At 39.4% G+C, this 26,733-nt stretch overlaps 1 protein-coding gene across 1 annotated transcript in view; it reads left to right on the top strand.

Annotated features, from left to right (window-relative positions):
- The window catches only part of GPR158 (G protein-coupled receptor 158), a 304,199-nt gene extending 284,985 nt beyond the window's left edge, over positions 1 to 19,214 (top strand). Inside the window, exons 8-11 of the mRNA XM_032474100.1 lie at positions 3,829 to 3,967; positions 10,274 to 10,379; positions 13,824 to 13,970; positions 14,780 to 19,214. Of these exons, the coding sequence (XP_032329991.1) occupies positions 3,829 to 3,967; positions 10,274 to 10,379; positions 13,824 to 13,970; positions 14,780 to 16,249 (1,862 nt within the window). The 3' untranslated portion in view covers positions 16,250 to 19,214. The remainder of the gene's footprint in view (positions 1 to 3,828; positions 3,968 to 10,273; positions 10,380 to 13,823; positions 13,971 to 14,779) is intronic.
- The last annotated feature ends 7,519 nt before the right edge of the window (positions 19,215 to 26,733 follow it).

Here is a 26,733-nt window from a genome sequence, read left to right as displayed (position 1 = left end):
TGGCATGCTGGAGTTTGAAGTATTCGCAGGCACTATTGGAACTACTTGACTTAATACTTAGCGAGAATTTCTGTGATGCCCACATTATTAAAAGGAAAACAGAATAGGTTTACTTTGACCACAAATTTTCTAAGTGGATAAGATTTAGAGGAAAAAATAGAGGAGGACATTAAAAGAAACATTTGGAAAATGAAATTTATTTTTTGTCATGTAGAAATAATTTTTTAACCGGCTAAGAAGCACAATATGTTATTAATACAAAATAGCCTTGCAACACGGCACAGCAGGGTAGATCCCACAGCTTGAGAGACATATGTGCTTTGAAGTTTTGTCTCTCTCAGACCTTGTAGGTGTTCTCAGAGCTGGGGCATCTTTAGTGTCAAAGAGCTGATAGCAACTTTCACTTCTTTGCTTGACCCAGCCCTTTGGAAGGATAACTTGAAATTACTTTCATTACGGCATATTAATTTTTTAAAGGCTACTGGCAGTTAACTTTTACACTGTTATTTCTAATAGATTAAAAATAGAATACCTCAGTTTTCTGAAAGCCCTTTTTGAATTGTTAAATATAAATGCAATTCCCTTTTTAACTATACCCATGCCTCCCATCAAAAATCATTTAACACCAGAAATTATTTTCTAAAGCAGAAGCACAACATATATTTTGACTCCCACATAATAACACTGCAAAATTTGGTAACATCTGCATATTTTCTTTACTAATTGCCAGTGTTAGTCTGTAGTTAATTATATGAAACTGATTTTTTTCCCTAAGCACAACTTTTATATATCACAGTTAGTTTAATTGGTACTTTGAATAATAAATTGTTTTTCAGCTAAAGCATATTGTTTGATATCGCTAATGAAATGATTTTAATGTACAGCTTAGCTATTAGGAGGAATCTTATTTTGTCTTATGTTTTTAAATATAATTCTCCATTGTAGCACACTATTTAACCTGATAACTTTCCTTTTAAAAAAAATCTTCAGTTATAACATTGTATAAAAACGCTGCAGTAAGCGGGAGAAGATTGTGTTTTTATAACTCATCTACATGTGAACCCTTCAATTATAGTATATTTTTTGTGTTAGTGTTTGTTTAATAATATTTTTCATAGACCATGCTTGAGTGCCGAGCACAGTATGACACACTCAATGGTCCATCAGTAAGTAGCAGTGACCACCATTAATGATAATGCCAATATGACCTTTAGATCATGTCTATAGATGGATCGTGTATGTAGATGTTAGATGGAGCAGTAAAGGAACTGAAAGTCTACATCTCTCATAACATGAAACTGGTACAATTTATATTCATTCAGTTCAACAAATATTTATTAAATCTTATCTATGTGTGCTCAGTACTGTTGCTGTCATCTGTGTGGGCAGAGGTAGAATTTTGACTCAGTTCTTGCTCTCAAGGAGGTCATGTCTAGTTGGGGCTAAGGAGAGGAGTGACTAACAAGACCCCATGAACAGTTTTCTCCCAATTATATATTGTGTGGCATTATTCTCTGCATTGTGTAGTATAGGTAGCCAAAAACTATAAGAAATTAGAGGAAGGAAACTTCACTGTAGATTAGAAACATCCTCAGATAGCCCAACAAAGGAGGTGAAAACCTGAATTGGACATTGAAAATTGGTTAAGACTTGGAATTGTGGATAAGAGATTTCTTGTGTGAGAAATAGCATGAACAAAGACTCAGACACAAGAAGAATCTTTGGGGTGTTCAGAGGACAATGAATCTTCCTGAGTCAGTGCAGAGTTCATGTCAGGGAATGTTAGGAGATCATATTGAATATGTAACATGAAGTCATAGAGGGCTAGGAATGCCAGGCCAAGCATTTGTAAGACTACAGTGAACTGCTGAAGATTTCTGAATGAAGACGCACGCAGTACTTCACGAAACACTAACCTGAGGGTCAGAGACTAGACAAGAAGTCAGGGTCTAAGAAATACACAAGCACAAAAGATTAAGGCCAAGCAGTGGGGCAAGCTAATGGGAACTCTAGGTGGCAAGAAAGTCTTGAAACTTTCTTGCAAGACAGTCATCTAAGTCTTGAAACTTGAAACACGCCTGCCCTGGCAGGAACCCATGTAGGCTTCCTTTGGGAGCAGGAATTATTCGAGGGTCCTAAGGGGACATGAGTGGATCTTCCAGTGGAAACATGAATCAGCTAACCCCAAGGGAGTAGCAGAGACTTGGACAAATCCTGATAAGATCAAAGTGGAGTTTCAGAAAAATGAACTTGTCACTTATGAATGAATTAATGCAGGGTGAAGCCTGGTTTACCTGGAGCAGTTGAAAAATAACTGTAATAGATAAGGAGTAAACAGGTAGGGGCTTAGGCCAGGATTGTAATTGTGAGCATTGAGAGAAATGATGCTTAGGGAAACTAACTCAAAAGTAGAAATGTGTCAATGAAAGGTGGCTCTGAGATTTCAAACCTGAGTGAGGAGGCAGTAGTAACACCGTGGACAGAAATCAGGACCTCCCCTCTGATCTCATGGAGAACTTTGAGTGAGGTGCATTTTTCCCTTGGCTTCTGAACACAGCAGGGTTTTAGAATAACTCTTGACAGATGTGTTTACTTGAGGGATTTTCAATGATTGGGGCACTACTTATTGTTTAAATACTGATAGAAATAGGCTGAAACTTTGGCAGGTGAAACACCTGGGCATATGGGACTGGAAATCAGTGTTTCAGTTTATAAACAGGTAATGCATTTGATGTAATATGTTCTCCAAATTAGAGCTTTCTTTTTGTCAATTAGATATCTCCAATGAGGCTATGTCACTAAGACAGATAAAATGGATGATAACAGTTACTGGTCAGAATGAGTTAAAATAACAATGTTCAGTTTGGGGAAAAAGAAAGTCAAAGGAGATGTTTAACAATAAGAACTAATTTTTAACATCTCTATTTATTTTTCTAACATCTACTATGTCAGAAACTGTTAAGTGCTTTATATCCATTACTTGATTTCATTAGCAAATAATCCCATGAAATATATACTTTTATTATTCTCATTTTCCAGATGAGGAAACTGTGACCAGAAAGGTTAAAGTGCCTCAGATTATGCAAAGTTAATTAGGAATCCAGCCAGAATTCCCAAACAGGGCTAGTGTGACTCTGAAGCCCTGTCTTTGCTATTCTCTGCTTGTCTCTTCTGGCCTGAGCAAGCAAACAAGGTGACTGGGAATTTTACTAAGCCCTTAGCATTCACCCACAAAACACATGATGTCTGCTATGTGAAGACATTGATAAAATTCATTGATAAAATATGCCACTGAATGTTTAGCAACCTATTTTCTCACATTTCTGACAACAAATGTCTTTATGCATTGAACCAGGCTCAGTGAAGTAAGGACTTAAATTTCTAGAAGCTGCATGTAAACACATTATCAGCCTTTTGTTGCCTTGATGACTTTATTGTGACCCAAATGCTCTATGAACATCTTAAACTTGGGTTAGGGATGTGGTTAATTATTTTACAATTGTTTTAGGAAAAAGCCAGGTATTAGCAAAAAAAAAAAAACCCCAAAAAACAAAAAAACCCTGAGATACCAAACACTATTTTAAAAAAAATTTTAATGTAAAAAGCCAAAATATACCTGTGAAAAATCCTCTATGCACTGAATAAAAAGTTAAATATATGTCATATGTAGTCATACGTGAGTGACATTTTGTATGCATTTCTCGCCATGTGTTTCTATCATAAGCACAAAATGCCTGCTACAGAACTTAAACTTTGCTTTCTCCTTCACCTGGAAAACTAATGGAAAATTGTTTGGTTTTTTTTTTGTTGTTGTTGTTCTTCTCACAGCTGAATTTTTATTCCTCCTGTGGGGCGTTTATCTCTGCTATGCAGTGCGGACCGTCCCATCAGCATTTCACGAGCCACGCTACATGGCCGTTGCAGTCCACAATGAGCTCATTATCTCCGCTATATTCCATACAATTAGGCAAGTGATCTACAGAACCAGTAAATAACTGTTTTGATTTTTTCAGGTGTGCTGCAGTTTAATTTAAATAGCAAAATTGGATAAGATGCCTCATGAAAAAATATAGGAAGGATAGTATTTTATAAATTGACTCATTTCTTTGTTACAAAAATGGCAAATGAATATCGCTTTGAAAAAGAAAAAGAAAAACTCTGCTCTTCTTAGATCCTTCTGATGAGTTGTTTATTGCCTTCATTTATTTTGAAGGTTAACTAAGCGTTACTGTGTTACGTTCAGCCCCTTAGGGGCATGTTATTGGGTGTTATAATTCACAGTACTTTTTGTTCTGAAGATACAAGGCAACATATGCATACATGATAAAATAGATACAGATAAATTGTCTATGTTTTCACTCATGTTTATTATGCTGGTTTGTACTTTCAAAATCTTAACACTCAGATAACTTATGTGTGTGGATTCTTTTGAATGCAAAACCAAAAGACCAACAAAACCGCTCCAAGTTGGTGACTAGATTTTTGTGTGCAGTGGGTTTTGTCATCCTTACACTGTAGCAGTGACTTTCTGTGGTGAGAATGCATGGCCTGGCCCTCTTCATAGTCAGTGAGTACAAAGGAGGAAGAAGGTAGCTTATGGTAAGTGAACAAAATGAAATCCTTATGACTTATCTTCTGAGAATTTTCACCTGATTGATATTTGAAAATGAAATAAAAACCTCAGTGAGAACAAAAAAAAAAAAAAAAAGGAATCTTATAGTTTGAAAGGCAACAGAAGGAGGGCATGTAATTGTTCGATATATATTAAAAGTTAGGACACACTTAAGAATGTGTTAAATTAAAAATTCTGAATATTTGTCTTGGCCCTCCGTGGAAAGATGGAGATAAATAATAGGGCGAAAAGCTGTGGATCTGTGGAGGTTTTGCAGGATGTTTCTCATCTCTCACTTTAGTCAATAATAAAATGATATCTTACACTTCTTAGGAATAGATGATGCCAGAGAACTTGGGCCTTAGGCATAATCTACATTTTTAAAGCTCTTAAATAAGAGAAAGAGGTATTTATGATCTGACAACCCTAGAAATTCCATCAGAGAGGGCCCGGAATCAAGGGAATTTGCCTCCTTCCTTCGTCTTGTCCAAGAAAGAGACAGACAGAGAGAAGAGAGACAAAGAGTAGGGGCGGGAGTAAAGATGAGATGCAAAATACAAAGTTATACATAAGCAAAGAGAAGAATGCTTCATGGCTCCACTCAGACTGGAGTTCAAGGACCTGGGAAGGGGTGTCCTGGGTGGAAAGCGCAGTCAGCACCAGGGGGCACTTGGTCCTGGTGCCAGAGCTCGACAGCCTTTACATTTCTCCCAACCCATCTCCCAAGACAAGCTGCATTTTTGTTGCTTGTTTTCAGAATATCAAACACATGTTTCAAGATCTAACAAACATGCTTATCTAGAACCATATATAAGTTAAATGTTACATTAACAAAGCAACTAAAAAGTTATAAGCATGCAGAAAGGCTTATCACAGATGAGTTTAAATGTCTTCTACTGTCAGAATGCAGAGTTTCTGACTTTTGCCCTATAATTAACTGCTGTGTTTCTTAGAACCAGATTAATTGCCTGAGAAATTAAATCTGTTCAAAGCAGTTGCCATGATTGATCTATATCTTTTCAACCCTAAGATTTACTCTGTTCTGTTTCCATCATTTGATATGCTTTTTTTCAATGGATTTTCAACTCTCAACTGGCCCAGGTCCTTTTAGAAGTAGGCAAGGTAAATGATTTTTTTTTAATGAACTAAAAAAAAAATTGTAATAATAAAGCAATAGATGGTTATTTCAGGAAAATCATAAAATGATAAAGAAAAAATAAACTTCCTAATCCAACTACCCAATGTGCTGTGAACATATTAGTAAATCACTTTTAGAGGTTTTTATACACATGTGTATTTATGACGCACTGCATTTGGTAGCTCCTCCTAGGAATGTCACAGTGCAAACGAGCACACCAAGAAGTTCTGCTGTAAGGTTACCTTTTTAACTTTGTTTAATCAGCATTTTCCAAATTTTATTGACCATGGACTCCCCCCAACCCTCAACTGACAAGTAGTAACAGTGGCCACACTTCAGAAAATACTGTTCTAACATTGAGCCAAAGTGATAGGAAGTCTGTTACATACTAGTTGAAAAGAGCTTTCACCTTCCCGGGTAGCCGGGTGGGGGGCGGGGGGCGGCACCTACCCCCCCGGCCGCGGCTCCTCCTCCTCCTCCTCCCTCCCCTCCTCCTCCCCCCCTCCCCTCCTCCTCCCCCCACCTCCCCTCCCTCCTCCCCCCCCCCCCCCCCGCAGCCGCCTCCCCGCGCCCGCAGCGAAGGTTTTGGGTCGGGGCAGGCGGCGGGGCCGGGGCCGAGGCAATAAGAGCGGCGGCGGCGGGCGGCGGCTAGCAGCGGCGGCAGCAGTTCCCGCAGCTCCTGCTCCGGTCCGCCTCGACCGGCGGCGGCCGTCAGACCCCTCAGCGTCGGCTCGAGGGGCCGGGAGCCGCGGGCTCCCCTCGGTCAGAGCGACACCACCCTCCCCGCGCGGCCCGTAGTCCGCACCGCGCGCTCCTCCCCGAGGAGCCGAGCCCGCCTCCGGCCCGCCCGCCGCTGCCCCGGCCCTCTCGGCACTCGAGGCCCTCGCGAGGCCGCCTGCGCTCGGCCCCGCCGCCGCCGCCGCCTCCCTGGGCCGCCTCGGAAACAGTAAGACCGAGGACCAGCGCAGGGAGGAGAAGGCGCAGCGCGAGGCCAGCAGAAAGCTGGAGAAGCAGCTGCAGGAGGACAAGCAGGCCTGCCGGGCCACGCACCGCCGGCTGCTGCGGGTGTTCAGCGACTGCCGTGACGTCATCCAGCGCGTGCACCTCCGTCAGTACGAGCTGCTCTAAGAAGGGAACCTCCAAATTCAATTAAGGCCTTAAGCACAATTAAAAGTAAAACGTAATTGTACACGCAGTTGATCACCCACCATAGGGCATGACTAACAAAGCCACCTTGCCTTTCCCCACAGTGATCTTGCGGAACCCCCTGTGCCCTTCAGCTTGCTTAAATATTCGAATTTTAGAAAGCTTAAGGCGGCCTACAGAAAAAGAAAAAGCAGAAAAGGCCACAAACGTTCCCTCTCTCTTTAAGTAAATAAAATAACAGCAGCAAACAGAAATAAAGAAATAAATAAATGAAACAAATGAAATAAACATTGTGTTGTGCAGCATTAAAAAAACAAAATAAGAATTAAATGTGAGCAAAAAAAAAAAATGAGCTTTCTTACTCTGCTTAGATTTTTCCTACAAAATCCCAAACCACCCACCCATCCAGCCAGAAAAATCGTATAAACTGTGAGCTGGGTTTGTGTAGACAAAAGCTCTGATTGAATTGTTGATCTTGAACCTAGTAGGTTTGGTGTTGAGTAGACAATGCATGATCAATTTGATCTCACAAGATCAAGTTTTCTTCCAGACAACTCTGTGGACCCCTTTCAGTTTTGAACAAGGAGGACTTCCAATGGCAGCACAGTGACCAGGCTTGGCAGCTTCTGCTATTCTCTTAGGCAAGCCTCCACAAACCTGAATGGGAAGCTATACATTTCAAGTTCCAAAGCTGACTTTTCTACATAGACCAGAATTGATTAGATGGTATCATATTGGCTTCAAAGAATCATAGCTCCTCTCTCTTGGAAATTTAATTTTTATGGCCATAAGGGACCAACAATGGAATTACAGTTTAACAAAATAAATCTACAAAACACTGATTTTAGGGGCATGAGCCAGGAGCAAGTAATAAACAGTGATAATTAAAGAAATTAAGGAAGCACAATTTCTTCTTTACACGTGGACTAAATTCATATATGCTGTGGTTCCATTATTAATAAAGTTCAAAGATAATTAGCAATAACCTAATAATTTAAATCAACTGGATTCATCTTGATAACTTTTTCCTAGAATGAAATAATATTAAATAAGGCATCCAACATCAGCAAAGATATTCTGTATAAATAGGTATATATGTTCTTGTCTGCTTAAAATATAAAATGTGTACATATATGTATGTATATGTATTTATACATACATATATATAAATTTAAAACTATGACTACATATTATGTACAGACTTACTTTCTTTTTTACCAAATTGTCAGACTGAACAGAAATAACCTAAAAGGATTAAGTCTAGAAGGGTAAATAATGAGAAGGCATTTTACTCAGTCTGATCTAATCCTTTACTTATTTTTAGTGCTAAGCATAAAGCAAACTTCTGGAAGAGTGCAAGACTTTTAAAAAATTTGCCTTTATTCTTAACCTCAATTTTCAAATATTTCTATGCTCCTGACTTTTAGATCTATTCTTTAAGTTGAAATACTCTTTTAAAAAATTGAAGCTTTAATACTACTACAAAACTCAATTTTTCTTAAGGTTTTTCTAATCAGAACTGTAGCCTAAAAAAACCTGGCAATAATTAAAGCTGATTAAGAACAACTGATGTCTGTATACTTCAAAATTTTTTAGATTTCCTATGTTAATTCAAATATGTAACTATTCTTTTTTTTGAGATATTGTCAAGCTAGTGTCAAGTTTACTTCTCTTGGCATTTGAGATAGGAATTCCCAGCGCATGAGGATGCTTTTAGACTGTAAATCCATCTCCTTTGATGAAACTGTCTCCTCCAGTACTGGCAGTGGCCTCGGCAGATTAGGACTGTATTATTTTCCAGGGCACATTTTGTATTGCTTCTGTGCTTCAGTACTGTGCCTCAGAGACTGTAACTTGTTACTAAGTAAGATGCTTCTAGTGCAGTGCTTAAAAAAAATCTTACCTTACCCAGCACAGGCGATGTCAAAAGTATCCCATCCCTGAACAAAGTGAAGATTCAATCATATTCAGTGAAGCTACTTTTCTCACAAAGGAGCTGGAAAAGATGTTAATCCAGAAAATCCCTTTTAGTTGTCCGTGAACTGTTATGACCATTCTACACTTCTGCGTATAAGTCTAAGTTGTTTATGACACAGGAGAACTCTCTCCATGTTGATAACTCATGAGCTTCCATTTCAGCTTGCTTTTTTGGGGGGTGGGGAGAGGATGGAGGTAAAAATGAGGAAGAAATACATTTGATGGAAATTTTGTTTTAAATGTGAATAGTATTAATTTACTTCATAAATTTGTCATGAATATGGTATAAAGCAGAAATAAAATTTGTCTCCTCTATTTTTAGATTCATACCTGTTTCTTTCATGATTATATCATAAGCTTTTCTTAGGATGTTAGGTTTTCAAATTTGATGATGTTTACCATTGAAACAAAATGCCAATTCTCTAATTCCAAAAGCTCTAAAGTCTCATATTCAGCTTTCATGGATAAACAGTGGATGAGAAAACATTAAAAGAAGGGTATGATTGCAAAATGACCTTAATAAAAGCCACACCTGGTTTCTGCATAAGGATGAGTCCTTAAAACATGAGTTTTAGTTTGCACATGCACTTGATGATTTGTGAAAATACTCCAAAATGACCAGAACAGAGAACAATCATGGATTTTCTTCCTAGTCATGTTTCCTGCAGGGCTGTCCTGGAATACAACTCCATAAATTCCTCAGTAAGATGAGATTTTAAAAATTACATTTTAAATGATTTTAAAATAATTTGACACTTTATAAAAAGAAAAATTTTTATTTTAAGAGATGTACTTTGTACATCAACTATATTTTAAAACTAATAAAAAAAAATAAAGGGGGCAGTTTATAAACTGATTATTAGTATATTCATTTTATCCATTACACTGTTTATCATTTAAACCTCTGGGGTCATTCACTAAGACAGGTATTTACCCATTTTTTCCCTTAATTCTAATTAATATTTTTAAATGAAGAATATTATGATCAAGAATGATGTGGATGTGTCTTATAACCCAAATTTGCCTGAAACAACCAGTTTTTAACCTACTCTTCTTTGGAATTGATGTGTGGTCTACTGCTTTTGCTTTGCACATTCAACTTGCCTACAAAATAATAATCCGAGGAAATGTTTAGCACATTATTTATATATATGTTATCTTTCTTACTTTTGATAATTTAAAGAAATAAACAATAAAGAGTTCATATTCTTATGCATCTAATTAGGGTTACTTAGACCCTTATTCTTCTGTGATGAAAATATATGTCGTAGAAACAGCAGTCTGAGTTCTTGCTTGCTTGCTTGCTTTTTTCTAACACATTGAGGAGAAGCGTTTCCAAGTAGCCTCGTGTTTTAAGTGGAGATCTTGTTGGGTTCTAATGCGGTGAATTCTCATTTCAGATTTGTTCTTGCCTCAAGACTTCAGTCTGATTGGATGTTGATGCTGTATTTTGCACATACTCATTTGACTGTGACAGTCACCATTGGGTTGCTTTTGATTCCAAAGGTATTCCTCCAGCATTACTTTTCTCTTGCAAGGCAGTTGTCTTTTAAATGAGCATGGAACTGTTTCTTCTTTTAAAAATATCTGGCAATATAGGCAAGGGAAGGTGGAGAGATTTGCTTGACAGTGTTTTTAAAACTTCCTCCTCAGGAAACTAGGCGTCTCTTTTCTTTTGGGAATTTATTAAACATCTCACATAATTTTAATTGCCTTAATTTGTACAAAATCCATCATCTGTCTTACTCTTTTTCCAAATGTTTTGATATCTATTTATGTTTTAATTATTAGAGGTTCACAGTGGCTTTTATCGTAGCTATAACATCAAGATCATTTTTAAAGAGAATTATCCTATTCTAAGAAACCTCTTCTCTGGATTCATATTCAAGGAAGTATTGTGTTTTAAATATTCAGAAAAATTTTATATAAACAGAAATAATTTTAATATTGTGTAAAGAGAGTCTTTCTTAACAATGATAGATTCTGACAAAGGCTTATCTAGGCAGCATTATGAAGTGGAGAGAAATGGGGCAGGACCCAGAATACAAGGATTCTGAACTCATACTCCATCCCAAATTAACTGTATGATACACACACACACACACACACACACACACACACACACACACACACACATATAATATATAGCTGTATAGTATAACATCAGCCAAGACTTTCCATCTTTCTGGGTTTCAGTTTCCTCATCTATGACATGATAACAGTGAGGCTGCTTGAAATAAAATTAAAAAATCAGAGTTTTGGGAAAAAACATACTATACAAACTATCATTGTTTTCCTGTTTTACATGTAGGAAAACAAAACATTAGAGCATCATATATCTTCATCAGTGCCGTGCACTATAACATGAGCACGGATGAAACCAGAATTGCGATTTCTTTCTTTCCCTCTAGGCTTTGCTTTCTTTACCTCAACTCTCACAATTAACCAAAACATTGAAATTCAGCCTGATTGAAATGGCCAAACAATTGTAAAAAGCAAAATTCTTATTTCTTCCTTACTTGAATTACACCAAATAGCCATAATTTCCATGGATTAGTCTGTTCCTGCAATTTATCGCAATCATTTTTATATTTTGCATAATATGATTACACTTTCATTAGTTGGGTGTACACTCAGACTGTTTATTCATTCAATACATTGCTATTGAGCTCCAAAGGGAACTGAAAACATACAGAAAGTTGTACATGAATGTTCACAGCAGCATTATCTATAACAGCCAAATAATGGAAACAACCCAAATGTCCATCAACTGATAAATGCAGTGAGATAGACTCACAAAATGAACTGTTAGTCATCAGTAAAAGGGGTGAAGCACTGATACATGCTGCACCTCGTACAGACCTTGGGAACATTAGCCAAGTGAAGGAAGCCAGATAAGAAAGGCCACATATTATATTTTATTTATATGAAATGTCCTGAATAGACAGCTGTAAGGAGACAGAAAGTGGGTCAGTGGGTGCCGTGGGCTGGGGAAGGGGGAGGGGGAAGGGGAATGACAGTTCTACAGGTTCAGGCTTTCTCTCTGGAATGACAAAAATATTCTGGAATTAGATAGTGGTGATGACTCTGCAGGCTTGTGAGTGTACTAACACTGATTTGTATGGTTTAAATCTGGGGATTTTATGGTATGTGAATTATCTCTCAGTAAATAAATAATTGAAAACATTTAGGAGCTTTGCTAACCACTGTTCCATATCCTGGAATAAGAGTAATAAACAGACGTAAATCCGTGCTCTCGTGGTACTTATATTCTGGAAGAAAAGAAGAGGAAGCAGGAAAGATTAACAAAACAAATATTTAAAGTAGTATTTTAGATAGAGATAAGCATTAAGGAAAAATAATAAAGCAGGAAATAGACAATATTTGACAAATAACTTGTTTCTTAAACTCATGGTCATCGCTAAGACTTTGCTCAAGAAAAAGAATTCCATTTTATAGATAACCACAGCCAGTTTAACTAGTAGCACAGGAGATTTTGGAGGCCGAAGACTGTTTTTCATCCGTCTCAATGGCCTCAACTTTACTGCACATGTGGCTCCCCGAGACGTAAGTAGAAGAATGAGGGGCAAGTTCATCAGGGTCTGTGGTTTCTCAGCCAGTCCCAACTACAAACTTTTTTTTTTTTTACTTAAGTAGAGAACTGCCACTTCACATGTTCTCTCCTGTTTATGTTCACCTGCCTAGCTGGACATTTTAACAACAGTGGACATTAAAATATTTCTGTGTCTCTGTATCAAAGGGCAATCTGTTCTTTTTTTTTTTTTTTTTTTTCTTTTTAAGGAATATTTCACCTTGGTGACAAGCTAGGAGAAGAGAATCCATGTTCTCTAAGCCGTTCTCTCCATTTTCACAGGACAGTCACGTGGTTTCTATGTCATGTAAAGGATGCTTTTGATTTTCCCTGCTTCCCACCACTTAGCCAATTCACATCCCTCCCTTCTCCCTGGAAGAAGAGATAGTGAGAGACCCTGAAAAAATATCAAAAGATGGCATGAAGATAATTAAAATATATCAAAATATGATGCAGGAGGAGCTTGAGAATAATTAGGGGGAAAAGATCTGTAATTTCAGTGACTCTTTGAATTTTAGACTTGAATACCACCCAGCCCAAGCTCTTCAAATAGAGAGGTAACTGTGCTCCAGAGAGGTTCTATGACCTGGTTAACATCTCATTGACCATAGTTGAGACTGGAATTAAAATCTCCTGTCCACTGAGTTTTGAAAGTAGTATTTTTGAAGAAGCTCTGTGTGGTAGACTGGAAGTCACATTCCTGTGATCAGGGCCAGTTGTGCCCATAGATGAAATACAGCCTCCTTTGTGTGACGTGAAATGAGAAATACCAGGTAGACCCCACTGTTCAAAAACACATTCCCATTCAGCTGCCAAGGGGTCTAAATTGCTGCTCTTAGAGTCCAGTTTACTAAGAGCACTCTCAAGCACATTTCTTTGGATTCTTCTGCTTTTTTTCATTTTCGGAATTGCAAAATATCATTAAAGAGGAGTGATATAAGTGGACACAGGGAGCCTGGGAAGAAAGATGAGGATGAAAAAAGGAGTCAAAGAGGGAACCAAGTGGGGGAGGGTGTAGCTCAAGTGGTAGAGTGCATGCTTAGTGTACACATGGTCCTGGGTTCAATCCCCAGTAGCTTCTCTAAAAATAAATAAGTAAAACCAATGACCTCCCCCTCCAAAAAAAAAAGTTTAAAAAAAATTTTAAAAGAGGGAACCAAGTGCTAATACTGCCTCACTAAGCGCTCTAGCATGTGACATGGAAAGAAGATCACAAATAGAGCAGCAACTCTTTTGTAAAGGGTTCAGTGAATGAATTTGTCTATAGACATGATGTAACATTAGAATCTTTAGAAAATTATTATGCCATGTCTTACAGTGGGCTAATATCCACGGCTCATATTGCATATCTGTTGCAGTTTTCACATTCAAGCAATAACCCGCGTGATGACATTGCTACAGAAGCGTATGAGGATGAGCTGGACATGGGCCGGTCTGGGTCCTACCTGAACAGCAGTATCAATTCAGCCTGGAGTGAGCACAGCCTGGATCCAGAGGACATTCGGGTAATAGCAGTATTTTTTTTTCTTCTCCATTTCAGGTTAGGCCCAATCACACAGGCACGCATGTGTGGATTGGTGTCTATGAGTGCCCATGTGTGTGCTTCTTTGTGTGAGAGACAGAGAATGTGGGTTGGTGTCAGAATTGAAGGCATCAAATGCAGAGTTAAGCCAATTCTAAAACATACAATCAGAGTATAGGTTAGAATGCACAAAGCAGTCTTGATAGTCTCAGCTGACTTACTGGCAGCCATAATGGTGGGACAAGCCCCATAATACAGTTTATGGCATCTTGCTGATGGGACGGTAAGATAGATCTGTGAGAAGAGAGTGGGGATTCTTTAAAATAATCTGTGACGCTCTGTCAGCATTTGGAGGGAGCAGATGCTTTTAGAATTTGATGATCTGTCATACCCTAAACCTAATCTAACATTAGGTGTAATTCTGTCAATGGCTACATGATGCTTCCGATATTGTCCAGGGGTCTGGTCCATCAGGAGACAGCAGGCTGTGCCTTGTTATGGCCCAGCCTCAGCCTGGTCCACACAACTCACAAGTTCTAAGTGCTTGTTCCATGGAGCAAGTGTAGAATGTATGGGTTCGTGACTTAAAGTTCAAACTATGTATGAAACAAGATACAGGGGAATCAGAACATCAGAGTGAGGGAGAAGTTGATGGGCAGAGATGTCAGGAAGAGCTGTAGAGGGCAGTTCCCTAAAGAACTCAGTGTATTGACTTCACATGACATTCAGTGATATAATCCAGCTGAAATGCTAAATTCCATACCTCTCTGAATTTACTCTTGTTTCCGGCAGGACGAGCTGAAGAAACTCTATGCGCAGTTGGAAATCTATAAAAGGAAGAAGATGATCACAAATAACCCCCACCTCCAGAAAAAGCGGTGCTCCAAGAAGGGCTTAGGCCGTTCAATCATGAGGCGCATCACTGAGATCCCGGAGACGGTCAGCAGGCAGTGTTCCAAAGAGGACAAGGATGCTGTGGACCACAGCACAGCCAAGAGCACAGCCCTGGTCAGGAAGAACCCACAGGAGTCTTCGGGTAACACTGGGAAGCCCAAGGAGGAGTCCCTGAAAAACCGAGTCTTCTCCTTAAAGAAATCCCACAGCACATATGACCACGTGCGGGAGCAGCCGGAGGTGTCCACGAGCTTGCCAACCGAGAGCCAAGAAGAGGAGGCGACAGAAAACTCCACGCTGGAGTCTCTGCCGGGGAAAAAACCAACACAGACACTGAGAGAAAACAGCGAGGCTGTGTCCACAGAGTCTGTGCCTTTGGTGTGTAAGTCGGCAAGTGCCCACAACCTCAGCTCAGAGAAGAAGCCGGGGCACCCACGAACATCCATGCTACAGAAGTCCCTCAGCGTCATAGCAAGTGCCAAGGAGAAGACTCTCGGATTAGCTGGGAAAACCCAAACATCAGGCGTGGAGGAACGGGCTAAGTCCCAGAAGCCAAGAGAGAAAGAGACAAACAGAAAATACTCAAATTCAGATAATGCAGAGACTAAAGATCCTGCCCCCACCAACTCCAGTCATTCAGAAGAGCCGAGAAAACCTCAGAAATCTGGGATTATGAAGCAACAAAGGGCCAACCCCTCCGCTGCCAATTCTGAGCTGAGCCCAGGCACCACCCAGAGGAAGGACGACTTTGACATAGGGGAGGTGTGCCCTTGGGAGATTTACGACCTGACCCCTGGTCCTGTGCCTTCAGATTCAAAAGTTCAAAAGCACGTATCTATTGCAGCTTCTGAAATGGAGAAAAACCCAACTTTTTCCTTAAAGGAGAAATCTCATCCCAAGCCTAAGGCAGCTGAACTGTGTCAGCCATCCAATCAGAAGAGCCTAGACAAGGCTGAGGTGTGCCCTTGGGAGAGCCAAGGTCAGTACCTTTTTGAAGATGAGAAGTATTTGATTCCCAAGACTCAGGTTCCCCCGGGAAGAGCGAAAGATGAGAACAGGGGCCAGCGTCACGCAGCCAGTGTGTGTGCTGGGTGGTCTGAAGAGCTTCCTCCCAAAGTTGTAGCATCTAAAGTGAAGAATGAAAGTCTCAGCCAAATAGGAGACCAGGAGAAAAAGACATCTCCCTCTGAGCGAAACGTGCCTGACTCCTATAACCCAAGTAACAACTTCCAGCAACCTTTAACGTCACGAGCTGAGGTGTGCCCTTGGGAGTTTGAGACCCCAGATCAACCAAATGCTGAAAGAAGTGTAGCTTTCCCGGCCTCTTCTGCTTTAAGTGCAAATAAGATAGTGGGGCCCCGGAAATAAGAGATCTGGGATACTTTTAAAGTGTAGCATGCCCAGAAAGAAAAGGAGAAGGAAGAAGTGTTGGATTCAGTGTTAAGACAGAAGATATGAGGATCAGAAGTTCCCAAGGAGTATTGATCAGTTGAGGGAAATGGAAAGGCAGGGGTGGAGGGAGACCTCAGGCCAGAGCGCTGTCAGAATGGAGAAGTGCGACTGGCCAAGGAAGCCTTTCCCCAGGCCATCCTAGGAAAATCTTTACCCTTGAGCATGTTTTGGGAAAGTACCCCTCAATGTCTGCCCCTGATCAATACTTACTCTTGGGACTTTGAAGATCCCAAGCAAGGCAAACCAGAAGACACAGAAGAGGTCTAAGATTTTGCAAAGAAGAAGATATCAACGTATATGACCGAAATTCTAAGTAGTCGACTAAAAAGAACTTATTTACCTATTTAACCCTGATATCACTGCTAACTTAATGCATCCAAAAATATCTTTTATATTAATGATTGCTCTCATTTTCTTATAAATGTATGTTTCAGTACCTTGTTGTGTCTCATATTCAAGCATTCCAGATTGTATAATTTTTGCAAATAACTTTGATATTATGTGACACAACACATTTATGCAATCTGCAGCTACTCAATTGTTATTGCAACTTACAGAATACCTGCTGTCTGTCGACTGTAGTTGATCCTTGAAGTACAGTAAGCTTTCTCTGGCTCAGGAAGCCATCACTGTTATGATAAAAACCTTTCAGTTTGGGCTGTGGTTGATATATTGTGACTTTAAATTTGACTCTATTATTTCCCATCATGGTTTGTTACACTGTCTCAATCAAGGTTTTTTTATACAAATTGAGTTTCCTGTTTTGCACTTCCTGTTAGGACTCAGAGGCTTTATTAGGACTGGAGATCAAGTGGTCCTACTTAGTCATATATCTCAATAAGTTAAGGACAACTTATCTATTGTTTGTTCAGAGTCAGACGTCGATAACGCCTTCATTCCAATTAATTGTCCCTTTTAATTCTTTCAGTATTTCATACTTAGCAGCATTTCATAAGAAAGGAAGAAGCTGAAAGAGTGAGAAAAATATACTGTGCATTATTATTACCTTTGGAAAGGGAAGACTCCAGGAATAACACGAGAATTACAGTACTGCAGAGCCAGGTAGTTTGCCTTTGAAACAAAAACAGAAAGGAAGCTCCTGTTAGCACTTTCAAGGGGATTATATTTTTAAAGAGAAAAATTATTATTATAGCATCAAGATCACTGTATGGATGTATTTTTATTATGCATACTGAATATATACTATTTTAAATTACCTTAAACTACTTATTCTCATAAACTCTTATTCTTTGCTTCAGGCAGGGGTAGAACTTGCTGGGCTCAAATCCCAAAGAGGTTTATAACCTGATTTACTCAAAGCCTATAACATGGTCCATTTTTCCAACACCAGAAAACTTACAAGTCCTGCAGATGGCCTTTGTGAGCCACCTAGCTCACAATTTCAAATGTATGGTTTATTTGCAAAATGAAACAGCCCCCCAAAATGTATTTTAAAAAATATATTGTATTCCACACTGATCACCTGGCATGGGAATCCTAAGCTGCTGATTCACTCCTACTGATGGGAGCATGCAAAGAGATTCCATTCCAAAGCTGAGTCTCATTTTATTTTAAGATGAATCTCTTAAAAATAGAACGCAGACTTCCCTTTCTCTCATGCTAAACACTGAATATCAACAGCTTGTTTGGCCAGGGCATCCACAGCCTAAGGCACTGTTTTTCGTTTCTTGAGCAGCAAGGAGAACGTGCTGGGAGGAGAAAAAAATGAGAAGAGGGATCAGAAGGTGGATACAGGGCTGTTCTTAGGGAATATTACTCTCAGTGGAAGATGAAAACCAGAAATTCTCCTTAATCGTCATCAGAATTTTCTCAATGATTTGGAATCAGGAGTAAACACGCATTGCACCATTTTGCAAAGCTGTGCATAAATCTTCCTCACCCGTTTGCTTGCTTCGTGCGTTACTCAGGATGGTGGGGCAGGTTTGGAGAGATACAGACCCCCTATTTGTTTGTGTTTTCTTCACTTACTTCCTCTCCCCTTCCTTTTCAATCAAAGCCTATCTACTTGGTGACCTTGGAACACAACTTTCAGGCATGGAGTTGTGAATTTGGTTTGGAGTGTCCAGACCCACCTACTTGTTTCATTTCTGTCCAAGATCTGTTAGCACTTTATTGACTTTTTGAGAAATAAGCAGTCAGGCATCGATGAGTTTTGTATTGCACTTTAGGATGACCCTGTTTGAGACGAGGCCTAAAGAAGGCTTGTCAGATTATGCCTAAGTCCAGTCCCTAGAGTTTCCTCCACCAGCATAAATCAGTGAAAGCACCTAGGGTCTTTCCTGGAGTTCATTGCCATTACTTATCACCAAGACAAGTGTAAATCTACAGTCCTTGAGGTTATTTTCCCAGATTGATAACCATAAGAAAGTGAAGAAACATGTTAGTTCACAAACATTTGCTAGGTTGTCCTTCTCACTGCATGTGCGGCTGTATCCTGTCCTCGTTTTTAACCCAGGGTTTATAAATAAGTAGATTTATACCAATCTTAATAGAACTGTATATTTTATGCAAGAATTAAATGCTTTACGACATGAATTATAACCCAACCCATTGTAAACTTTGGTGGCAACATGGATTTGAAACTCGACAGTTCTCTTGTGTTTGCTTCCTAGGTTTCTGCATGCGAGTGATGACAGGTAGGACTGAACAAACACTGCCTTTTGACTTCTAGCACTTAGCGACCGAGAGTTGTAGAGTCAATAAAGCTATCAGTCTCCTCACGCAATCTGTGGTTCTTCTGAAACTATTATCTGAAACCTACAGCATCCCACCATAAAATATTTGGTAAATTTATGTTGTGACGTGTTGCAGCATGTAAATACTTATAACTTCTCTGCAATAAAATATATTTATATGAAAGTGATTTGTGTGTTCATCTATCAAAAGTTGGATTTATTTCACATAACCAACTTTAGGCACAATCCCATGTATCTTTGGCTTTGATACACTTATGCACACACATCCTCATGTTGCCTATCGCTAGGAATGTGTGATTAGCCAAAAGTGGCCTCAAACATGCAGGTAATCATTTGGAGCCAATAAAACCTGTTAGGACTAGTGGTTTTGATTTAAGAACGCGCTAGTCAAATGGGAACTAATTCAGCCACCTTTTTAAATTTACTCAGGCAACATACCAGGCAGTCTGCTAAGCAGTGATGATGATCTTCAGATGAACAAGAGCTCCAGTAATACTCGGGCCCCTAGGAGCATCCAGTCACTTCTATGGTATTATACAGGAGGGTGTGACTCGGTCTCAGGGTCTCAGAGTCAGGCACGTTCACCAGGCTGAAATTCTGCAGAGCCGTCAGGTATGAAAGGGAAGAGGTAAGGTGAGAAAGGTAACTGTGCACAGCCTTGCATGCAGGTTAACTACAGTTTTATCCTTTAGTTCTGAGAGCTATCAGAAATGCTTTAAATAGGGGCATTGTCAAGTCCCATATTAGAAAGATCATTTGGGGAACAACCCAGAAATGGGCTGAAGTGGGAAGAGACTAGAGGCAGCTAGATCAGTTAGAAGATTAGCATTAGAGTTGAGATCAGGGAAAGTGAGGGCCCCGGGAGGAGAGGGGGAAAAAATTGGTTATTTCATCAAATGGGTTTATTGTTATATTATATTCTTAGGAAGCCAGTAAAACCAGAGTAACTAGATAACTGTGTCTAATATAAATGTTCCGTCTAAGTTTGCTGACATTTTGGGTAATGTCAAGTTTTAAAAGCCCTCTCTGAAGGTCAGTAGATCTCAATATTATCTGCTCATGAAGAAGTGTTGAATGCTAGGTTCAAGCTATGGGAAACCTTGCTACTTAAATGGACTGAGAAAGGAGCAAAGAGCTTGCCTAGAGAGGGACTTGTATTCCTGTCTGGAAGGAGCAGCTCTGAAGCAGCTCCAGAAAGAAGCAGGTGTGGCAAGAGGGCAGAGGAGAGAGCTGGATCCACCCTGTGCCTGCATCATCTTTCCTTCGATGGTTCCTGGCCCTTCCCCATCTCTTCACCCCACTGTGGACTGCATATGCTAAACACTCTCAGTATATGTACACTTATACGTAGAATCTGTGGTTTCAGGTCTTTGAAGGATCCTAACCAGCTAAGACAAAAGCATTTGGGGATTAGCAAGTCATGGAGGTCAAGTCTACATATGTGGCAAGAGCCTTCTCAGTGTCGGTTGGACTTGCTCAGTTGCTGGCTGTATCATTTTTCATATATTTATACAGAGTGATAGTCTTATTGCTTTGTTCTAGATTTAGAACCTTTCTGTTAAAAAAAAGTACCTAGGGGAAATATTCCAATCAGAGGTTGATTTTATCACTCATAAAGTAATCATGTAAATCTATTGTTCTAAAGCAATGCAAGTTAGTTAAGATTTTCTTTATTATTGTATCATGTTCCATCCTTTCCCCCTTGAAGAGTTATGAGGACAGAAATAATGTCTTTTTAATTTTGGATGTTTTCTCTTTGAACATTTGTTTCTTGGAAAGTGCAAGGGCAAACTTGGAGCACAGTGTTTGCTCTCATTCAGTGTTAACTGGTCAGAAGGCAGATAATGGAATGTATGAATTGGTTTTTAATTTCGCTTTCTTCCTGTGTGATGTGAATGGAATACTTTGCCAGAAAGAAAATTATCTAATCAAATGAAAGTGGAAAAATGTGAGGGATAAAGATAGGAAAAATCTGTGTTGCAGAACAGACAGTCCTAGAAAGAAGAATAAGTTAAATATGCAAATAGCAGGTTCATGACAATTCTTAAACTCCCATTTCCATTCAAACAGCGATAGAAAAGGGGGTAGGGGCGCCCTCTTCAAGAGAAAGATTTTTCAGCACAGTTTTTGCCTTAACATCCCATAGGATTTATTCCTCCATGCCTTTTGTCCTGCTGTTTGGTCCATCTGAACTTCTAACCCTCCTTCTGCTCTGTGTCAACATCTTACGTGCGTTCGGTTACTAGTGCGATCATATAATTTATTGTCCAAAGAACCCTTTGAGAGTGAAAGTGTAGTGCTAATAACTAATAATCATGCCTGGAAAACAGCATAAACTGGGACTATCCCAAGGGACCCGGGATGTCTGCTTGTTTATTCCCGCTGTGAAGCATTTCTTAATGCCACAGATCAGAGTGAATTTCCCCTTCCTCTGTGCTTGCAGGAATTGGCTTAAGTCTGTTACTGCACTGATTCACAATTTAGTCAGTTACCTACTCCTCTGAATCACCTGCTAAAATAAGAGCCCCCTTGAGGGCAAGGAATTTTTTTATTCACCTAGGTAGCCCCAGTTTCTAGCAGTGTGCCTTGCTCTGAGTTCAAAAGACATTTGCCAGATTGAAATGTTTGATTACTAATCACTGTCTAAAATACACTTGAAGAGAGAGAGAAATTCAGGAATTGGATGAAGACTTGCTGCAGAATTTCTAAAATATTGACAACTAACTGGTCTTCCATCCACATCTTGGCCGTGCCTGGAAAATTCAGATTATGCCTGAACCACAGTTAGCTCTCCAGCATGACAAGGAAAGAATTGGTTTGTTAAACCATAAGGAGGGAGAAGCCTAGGGTTTGGGACATGGCCCAGTTTGTTAGAGCTATAAAAAAAGTTTCCATATGTTATAAAAAGTAAGAAATATTTAACTTGGTTGTAGGAACTTGCTTTTAGTTATTTGAACTCTTTCTGGAAAATAAAGCCTGGTCTATATAAAATATCCACATGAAAATAGATCCTGGTGCTAAGCTTTCAGATGTTTCTGAGAAATTAGTTTGAACAAACTATTTGGCTGTTTGACTGACTTTAGAATTTCTTATCCATATATTTCATGTTATGTAGACATGGTCATGATATGCATGCATGTAACTATTAAGTTTCCATATATGAACAGAAATATAAAAGTTACATGAACAAACATATATGCATACAACTTGTTTGTAGCTTGTAAAATTATAAAAAGCCATCTAAATTGGCCAAATGGTGCAAATATCAAAAGGTCATGAAAAATATTGTTCTTTCTCTTACATCTTATGGACTGGTAGGTCTGAACACAAATGGTGAATATTTAGCTGATGAATTTGTCCCTCTGCTGCTTACAATACTCCTCACATACAGTAAGCTGAGAAACTTGGATTTATTGTCATGATCCTTCAGGTCAAATTCAGTGTCAGAATAATGTAAATCAGTTAAGTTTTGTGAATGGTTGCGGCTGACTTCTAATAAAATTTTGTTTATGAAATGTAAAACATCCTTTACTAGGAAATTAAATATATGATCAGGTATGTGAAATTGTTATATTCATAGTTCTAAAACTATCAATTATCAACAATTTTATACTGTTTAACCTATTAAATTATATTGCATCTATACATTGGAAGTACGACTCAGACATATAAGAATGAGGAGACTGTACATGATATATATGCTCTCTGGCAAATGTTTACTGAAAAAATGTAGAGTGCCACCATTTATACAAAACAAAAGACATAAAATATTCATTTTTAATATTTATTTTATTGCTTAGAATATCCCTGAAAATATAAAAGAAGAAAGTGTTAACAGTGGTTATCTGCTTTGGGGAGAGGAGAGAGGGGATTAAGCCTGAGTAGACAGCGATTAAGGGTGGAAGATATTTCACTGCATAACCTATTTCAAATTTTTGATCTGTGAAAGTGGATAACTCCAAGTTTTAACTAAAAAAGTTAAAAAATAAAAGAAGCTTCGAACTTTATGCATTTAAAAAAATAATAATAAGTAGGTATTGAACCAGAGTCAAGGGTGGCCTGTAGGGGAATTACTTTCTGGCGCATGAGAAAACCATAAGGGTAGCTGTTCAGGAACACCCAGGTAACATGCAGGAAGAGCGAAGATGGCTCCACTGAACTCCTGCGTTGTGTAAGTGGGGAGTGAGTTCTCTATAAAGAATGAGAATATGTGTAGCAGGCAGCTGATATTAGGAGGTTATATTTAGAATAAAGATTTTTTTCCTTGAAGTTCTTTCCTAATTTCCACTTGAAATTAGTGAAACTCAAGCTTCTGGATCATTTGGCCTGGGACCAGAGCACATAAACCAGCAGCCGCAACATTGGCATGAATTTTAAAGAAAGTCTGAGCAATCTGAGGTTGGTCCTGATGGAGGGTTCCAGTACGCAGCTGTGAAAAGGCAGGATTTATGTCCAGGTAGCTCACCCCTTCTTTCTTAAAGAAAATGGAAATCAGAGATATGGATCCAGAGCAGTACAGCCAATGGCAAGACCAAGAGGCGGGGCACAGCTAACACTAGGCAAAAAGTTGGTGCGGACAAAAATGTGAATGGACCCAGCTTCAAACTAGGCACTGCTATCTACCCAGGTCTAAGAGGCCAGTGAGTATTTAGTGTGTCTCAGAACTTCCTTGGGTGTTACCAAATGTAACATAAGCTGTGTTTCTTCCTGACAGAGGGAGCAGCCTGGCATTCCAAGTCCATATTGCAGGCAGCTGGGCCAATTCTGGTGACACAGATTTCAGCCTCAAACAGTAGCCGCCATCCGCACAGAAAACCATATCAGAAAATGGAAAATCAAACCAAAAGCCTCTGAATTGTAAATGATTAAGGATTTTTAATTGTAGTGCCTATGACCTCACTTGAGCACCTTGGCAGGGAGCACTGCTCCTGCCCATCACTCTTTCTCACCTGAACCCCAGTCAAGAAGACACATGGGACAGAGCTAAGCAGACTTGCTGGCATGTTGCAGACAGTTTGTACTGAGATCAGCCTTTTTGACGGTAAGCCACTGAGACACATGAGTTGTTTGTATCACACCATAACCTAAAAAAAAAAAAAGCTTTAACTGATACAGAAATCAGTACCAAGAACTAGACTGCTGCTGTAACAACAAAACCCATAAAATATGTGATATTGATTTTAAGGCCAGAGAGTGGGTGTCAAGGAACCTGTAATTAGAGTTTGGCGTTTTTAGTGGCCAAATATTTGGTAAAACTGTTGCTTATACTAAACTTGGAAGCAGATAATGTCCCTAATAGATGTGTAACTTTAGACAGAGACTGGGAAAACGGAGTGTTGGTAGCCATTGACTACACTTGGACAAGATACCACAAAAAAGAGAAGAGCCCAGAAAGGAATTGGCTGTACTGTAAGCAAAATTGAAAGGAGTATAGATAATCCAGAAGTTCTGGGACTCACAGGGCTGGGAAGAGGAACTATTTCTCAAGTCCAACTGGTAAAAGTTGAAAGTTTTGAGTCAAGGGCCAGTTACACCTCAGCCTTGGTGCAAAGATCTAAATTGAGTTGTCCCCCAGTAAATCACCTCACATGAATAAAATGCTTCATGAAAAAGTAAATATGGGTGTAGCTCTCTCACGGAAGGCTGGTAAGCTCAAGGTACCCCTAAATGAATCTAGGGAGAAATTCAAAAAGAATTGCCAATGTGGTTATTGGCACATGGTGATGCTAGACATGAAATGAATAAATAGCTGGATGGGTTTTTGTGAAAATTTTTGCAGGATAAAAGCGAAGGCATTGTATCATTTATCAACCAAACTGGAGCACTTTAAGAAAGAAAGAGGCATTATTAATTACATGGAGGCAAGAGCTGTAAACTAGGACTTCTGGTTAACTGGGAAAGAAGAGAGTATGGCAGTTTCAGATACAGAATGACCTTTGGGCCCCGAGCCTTTGATACGTAGGAAGACACCTGTGATACTTCCGAGGTACGTGTATTCTCCAAAGTCATATTCATACGTGGCCAGGGAGAATCATGGACAAAGAAGGCCCTCCCAGAGGGTAGAGCCAAAAGCCATAAAGTACCCTGGACTAGGAAGCCAATTTCAGCGAATATTACCCTGCAAGGGTAATAAACACACATCCTTCCTCACTGGCACAAGACTTGCAAGCCCCACCCGAGGAAGAGGGTACTCCCTTCCCTTGTCGATGGCAGGCTTGGCCACTTTCAAGCAGAGCTTTAAGGGTCTTCCTGTGGTCCTGGCTTAGTTGTTTTCTCTCTGCCTCAAGAACTCCATGGCCTAAATTGACACTTCTCCTTTGGCCTGGATCTCAGAATAAAAAAGACATGTGGAGCAGAGCCAAACAGAACCTGGCAAAATCACACCTGTTCCACAGCCAACATAATGTGAACAAAATATAAAACTTTGGGAGCCATGGAGAATTTAGGGTTGTCTGTTACCACAGCTTAACCCTGAAAGCTGATTGAAGGTCCAACTGGTTGACCAAACTGTATCCTAAACTCCATCATTTTAGTCCTTGCTTTGGACCTGTCAGCCATGGAGGTATGTGAGGGGCAGGAAATACCACAGATTAAATTATTATTGAGGAGACAACTGTCCTTTGTTAGAATAGGATACCATTCTGTCTATGAGGTATCTATTCTCTGTCATACCATAACTCCATGGTACCTGCTTCTTAAGAGCGACCAATGAGTGGAAGGCTCATTTTAAATATAGATTATGAGTCTACTCTTGGAATGTGCCAGCTTTATCAGGAACTATGACAGTGATTCTAGAGGTCTGAACCTCATTTTGAGTAAACCTCCTAATGGTGGTGGGCTTTGTGTCCCCAGAAAGTTTGACTTGTATAAGGGCACTTCAGGAAGAAAGAATGTACACAGTGAAGTGATCTGCCTCTTGTGATAAAGATTATGCTGCTGTAACACCCCCGTGGAGTGTACACATTGAAGGACAGAGTTCAATTTTCTGACTACCTTTAATCCACCTACCTGAGTGGCCACCCCCTCTTAAAACTGACATTGCAGAAAGTGATGTGCTGAGAAATAACATCAAGTAATTCATTTTGAAGTCTGTGTTTCTATATATTTTAATCCCCTTGATCCAAGATGATCACGGCATTTTAGGCTTTCTTATGACACAACCAAAACGAATATAACTTACTTGGTTGATATTCAGAATGTACACTTGGCCCTGAACAGCTGAAAAAAGATAATAAAGCATCATTTTTCCTGCCTTGTTGGTAGCTTGTGGCATGGGCAGTGGGTGGTCCCAAGAGGTAATCTAAGTTCCAAGAGAGCAATTTGTAAAAAGTCAAAAGTTTCTCAAGAATACTCCCTTTATAAGTTTTACAATCAAGAGTCTAAGACAAAATCTAGAGGAACACTGAGCATGAGCTCATCATGAGGGTAAGCTGCTACTTTTTCTTAGAGATGATTTAACATTAATATTCGAATTAGACAATTCAAGAGATTATTTCCAATGTTAAAGTCAAGCAAGAAGAGGGTGAAATGACAGTCTACTTCTTTGTAACTCATAATCCAGTTTTCCACTCTGGGCTAACATTTCTTTCCAACCTGCTGAGTTCAATGGGTTTTCATTGGCCACCTTCTATAAATGGAGAACTGAATTTCGAAGACCATGGTCCCTATCTTTAAGATGCCTAA

This window comes from Camelus ferus, chromosome 35 (assembly GCF_009834535.1).
Source record: "Camelus ferus isolate YT-003-E chromosome 35, BCGSAC_Cfer_1.0, whole genome shotgun sequence".
NCBI lineage: Eukaryota > Metazoa > Chordata > Mammalia > Artiodactyla > Camelidae > Camelus > Camelus ferus.
Note: the sequence above shows the minus strand (reverse complement) of the source record. Positions and strands in the feature narration are given on the sequence as shown.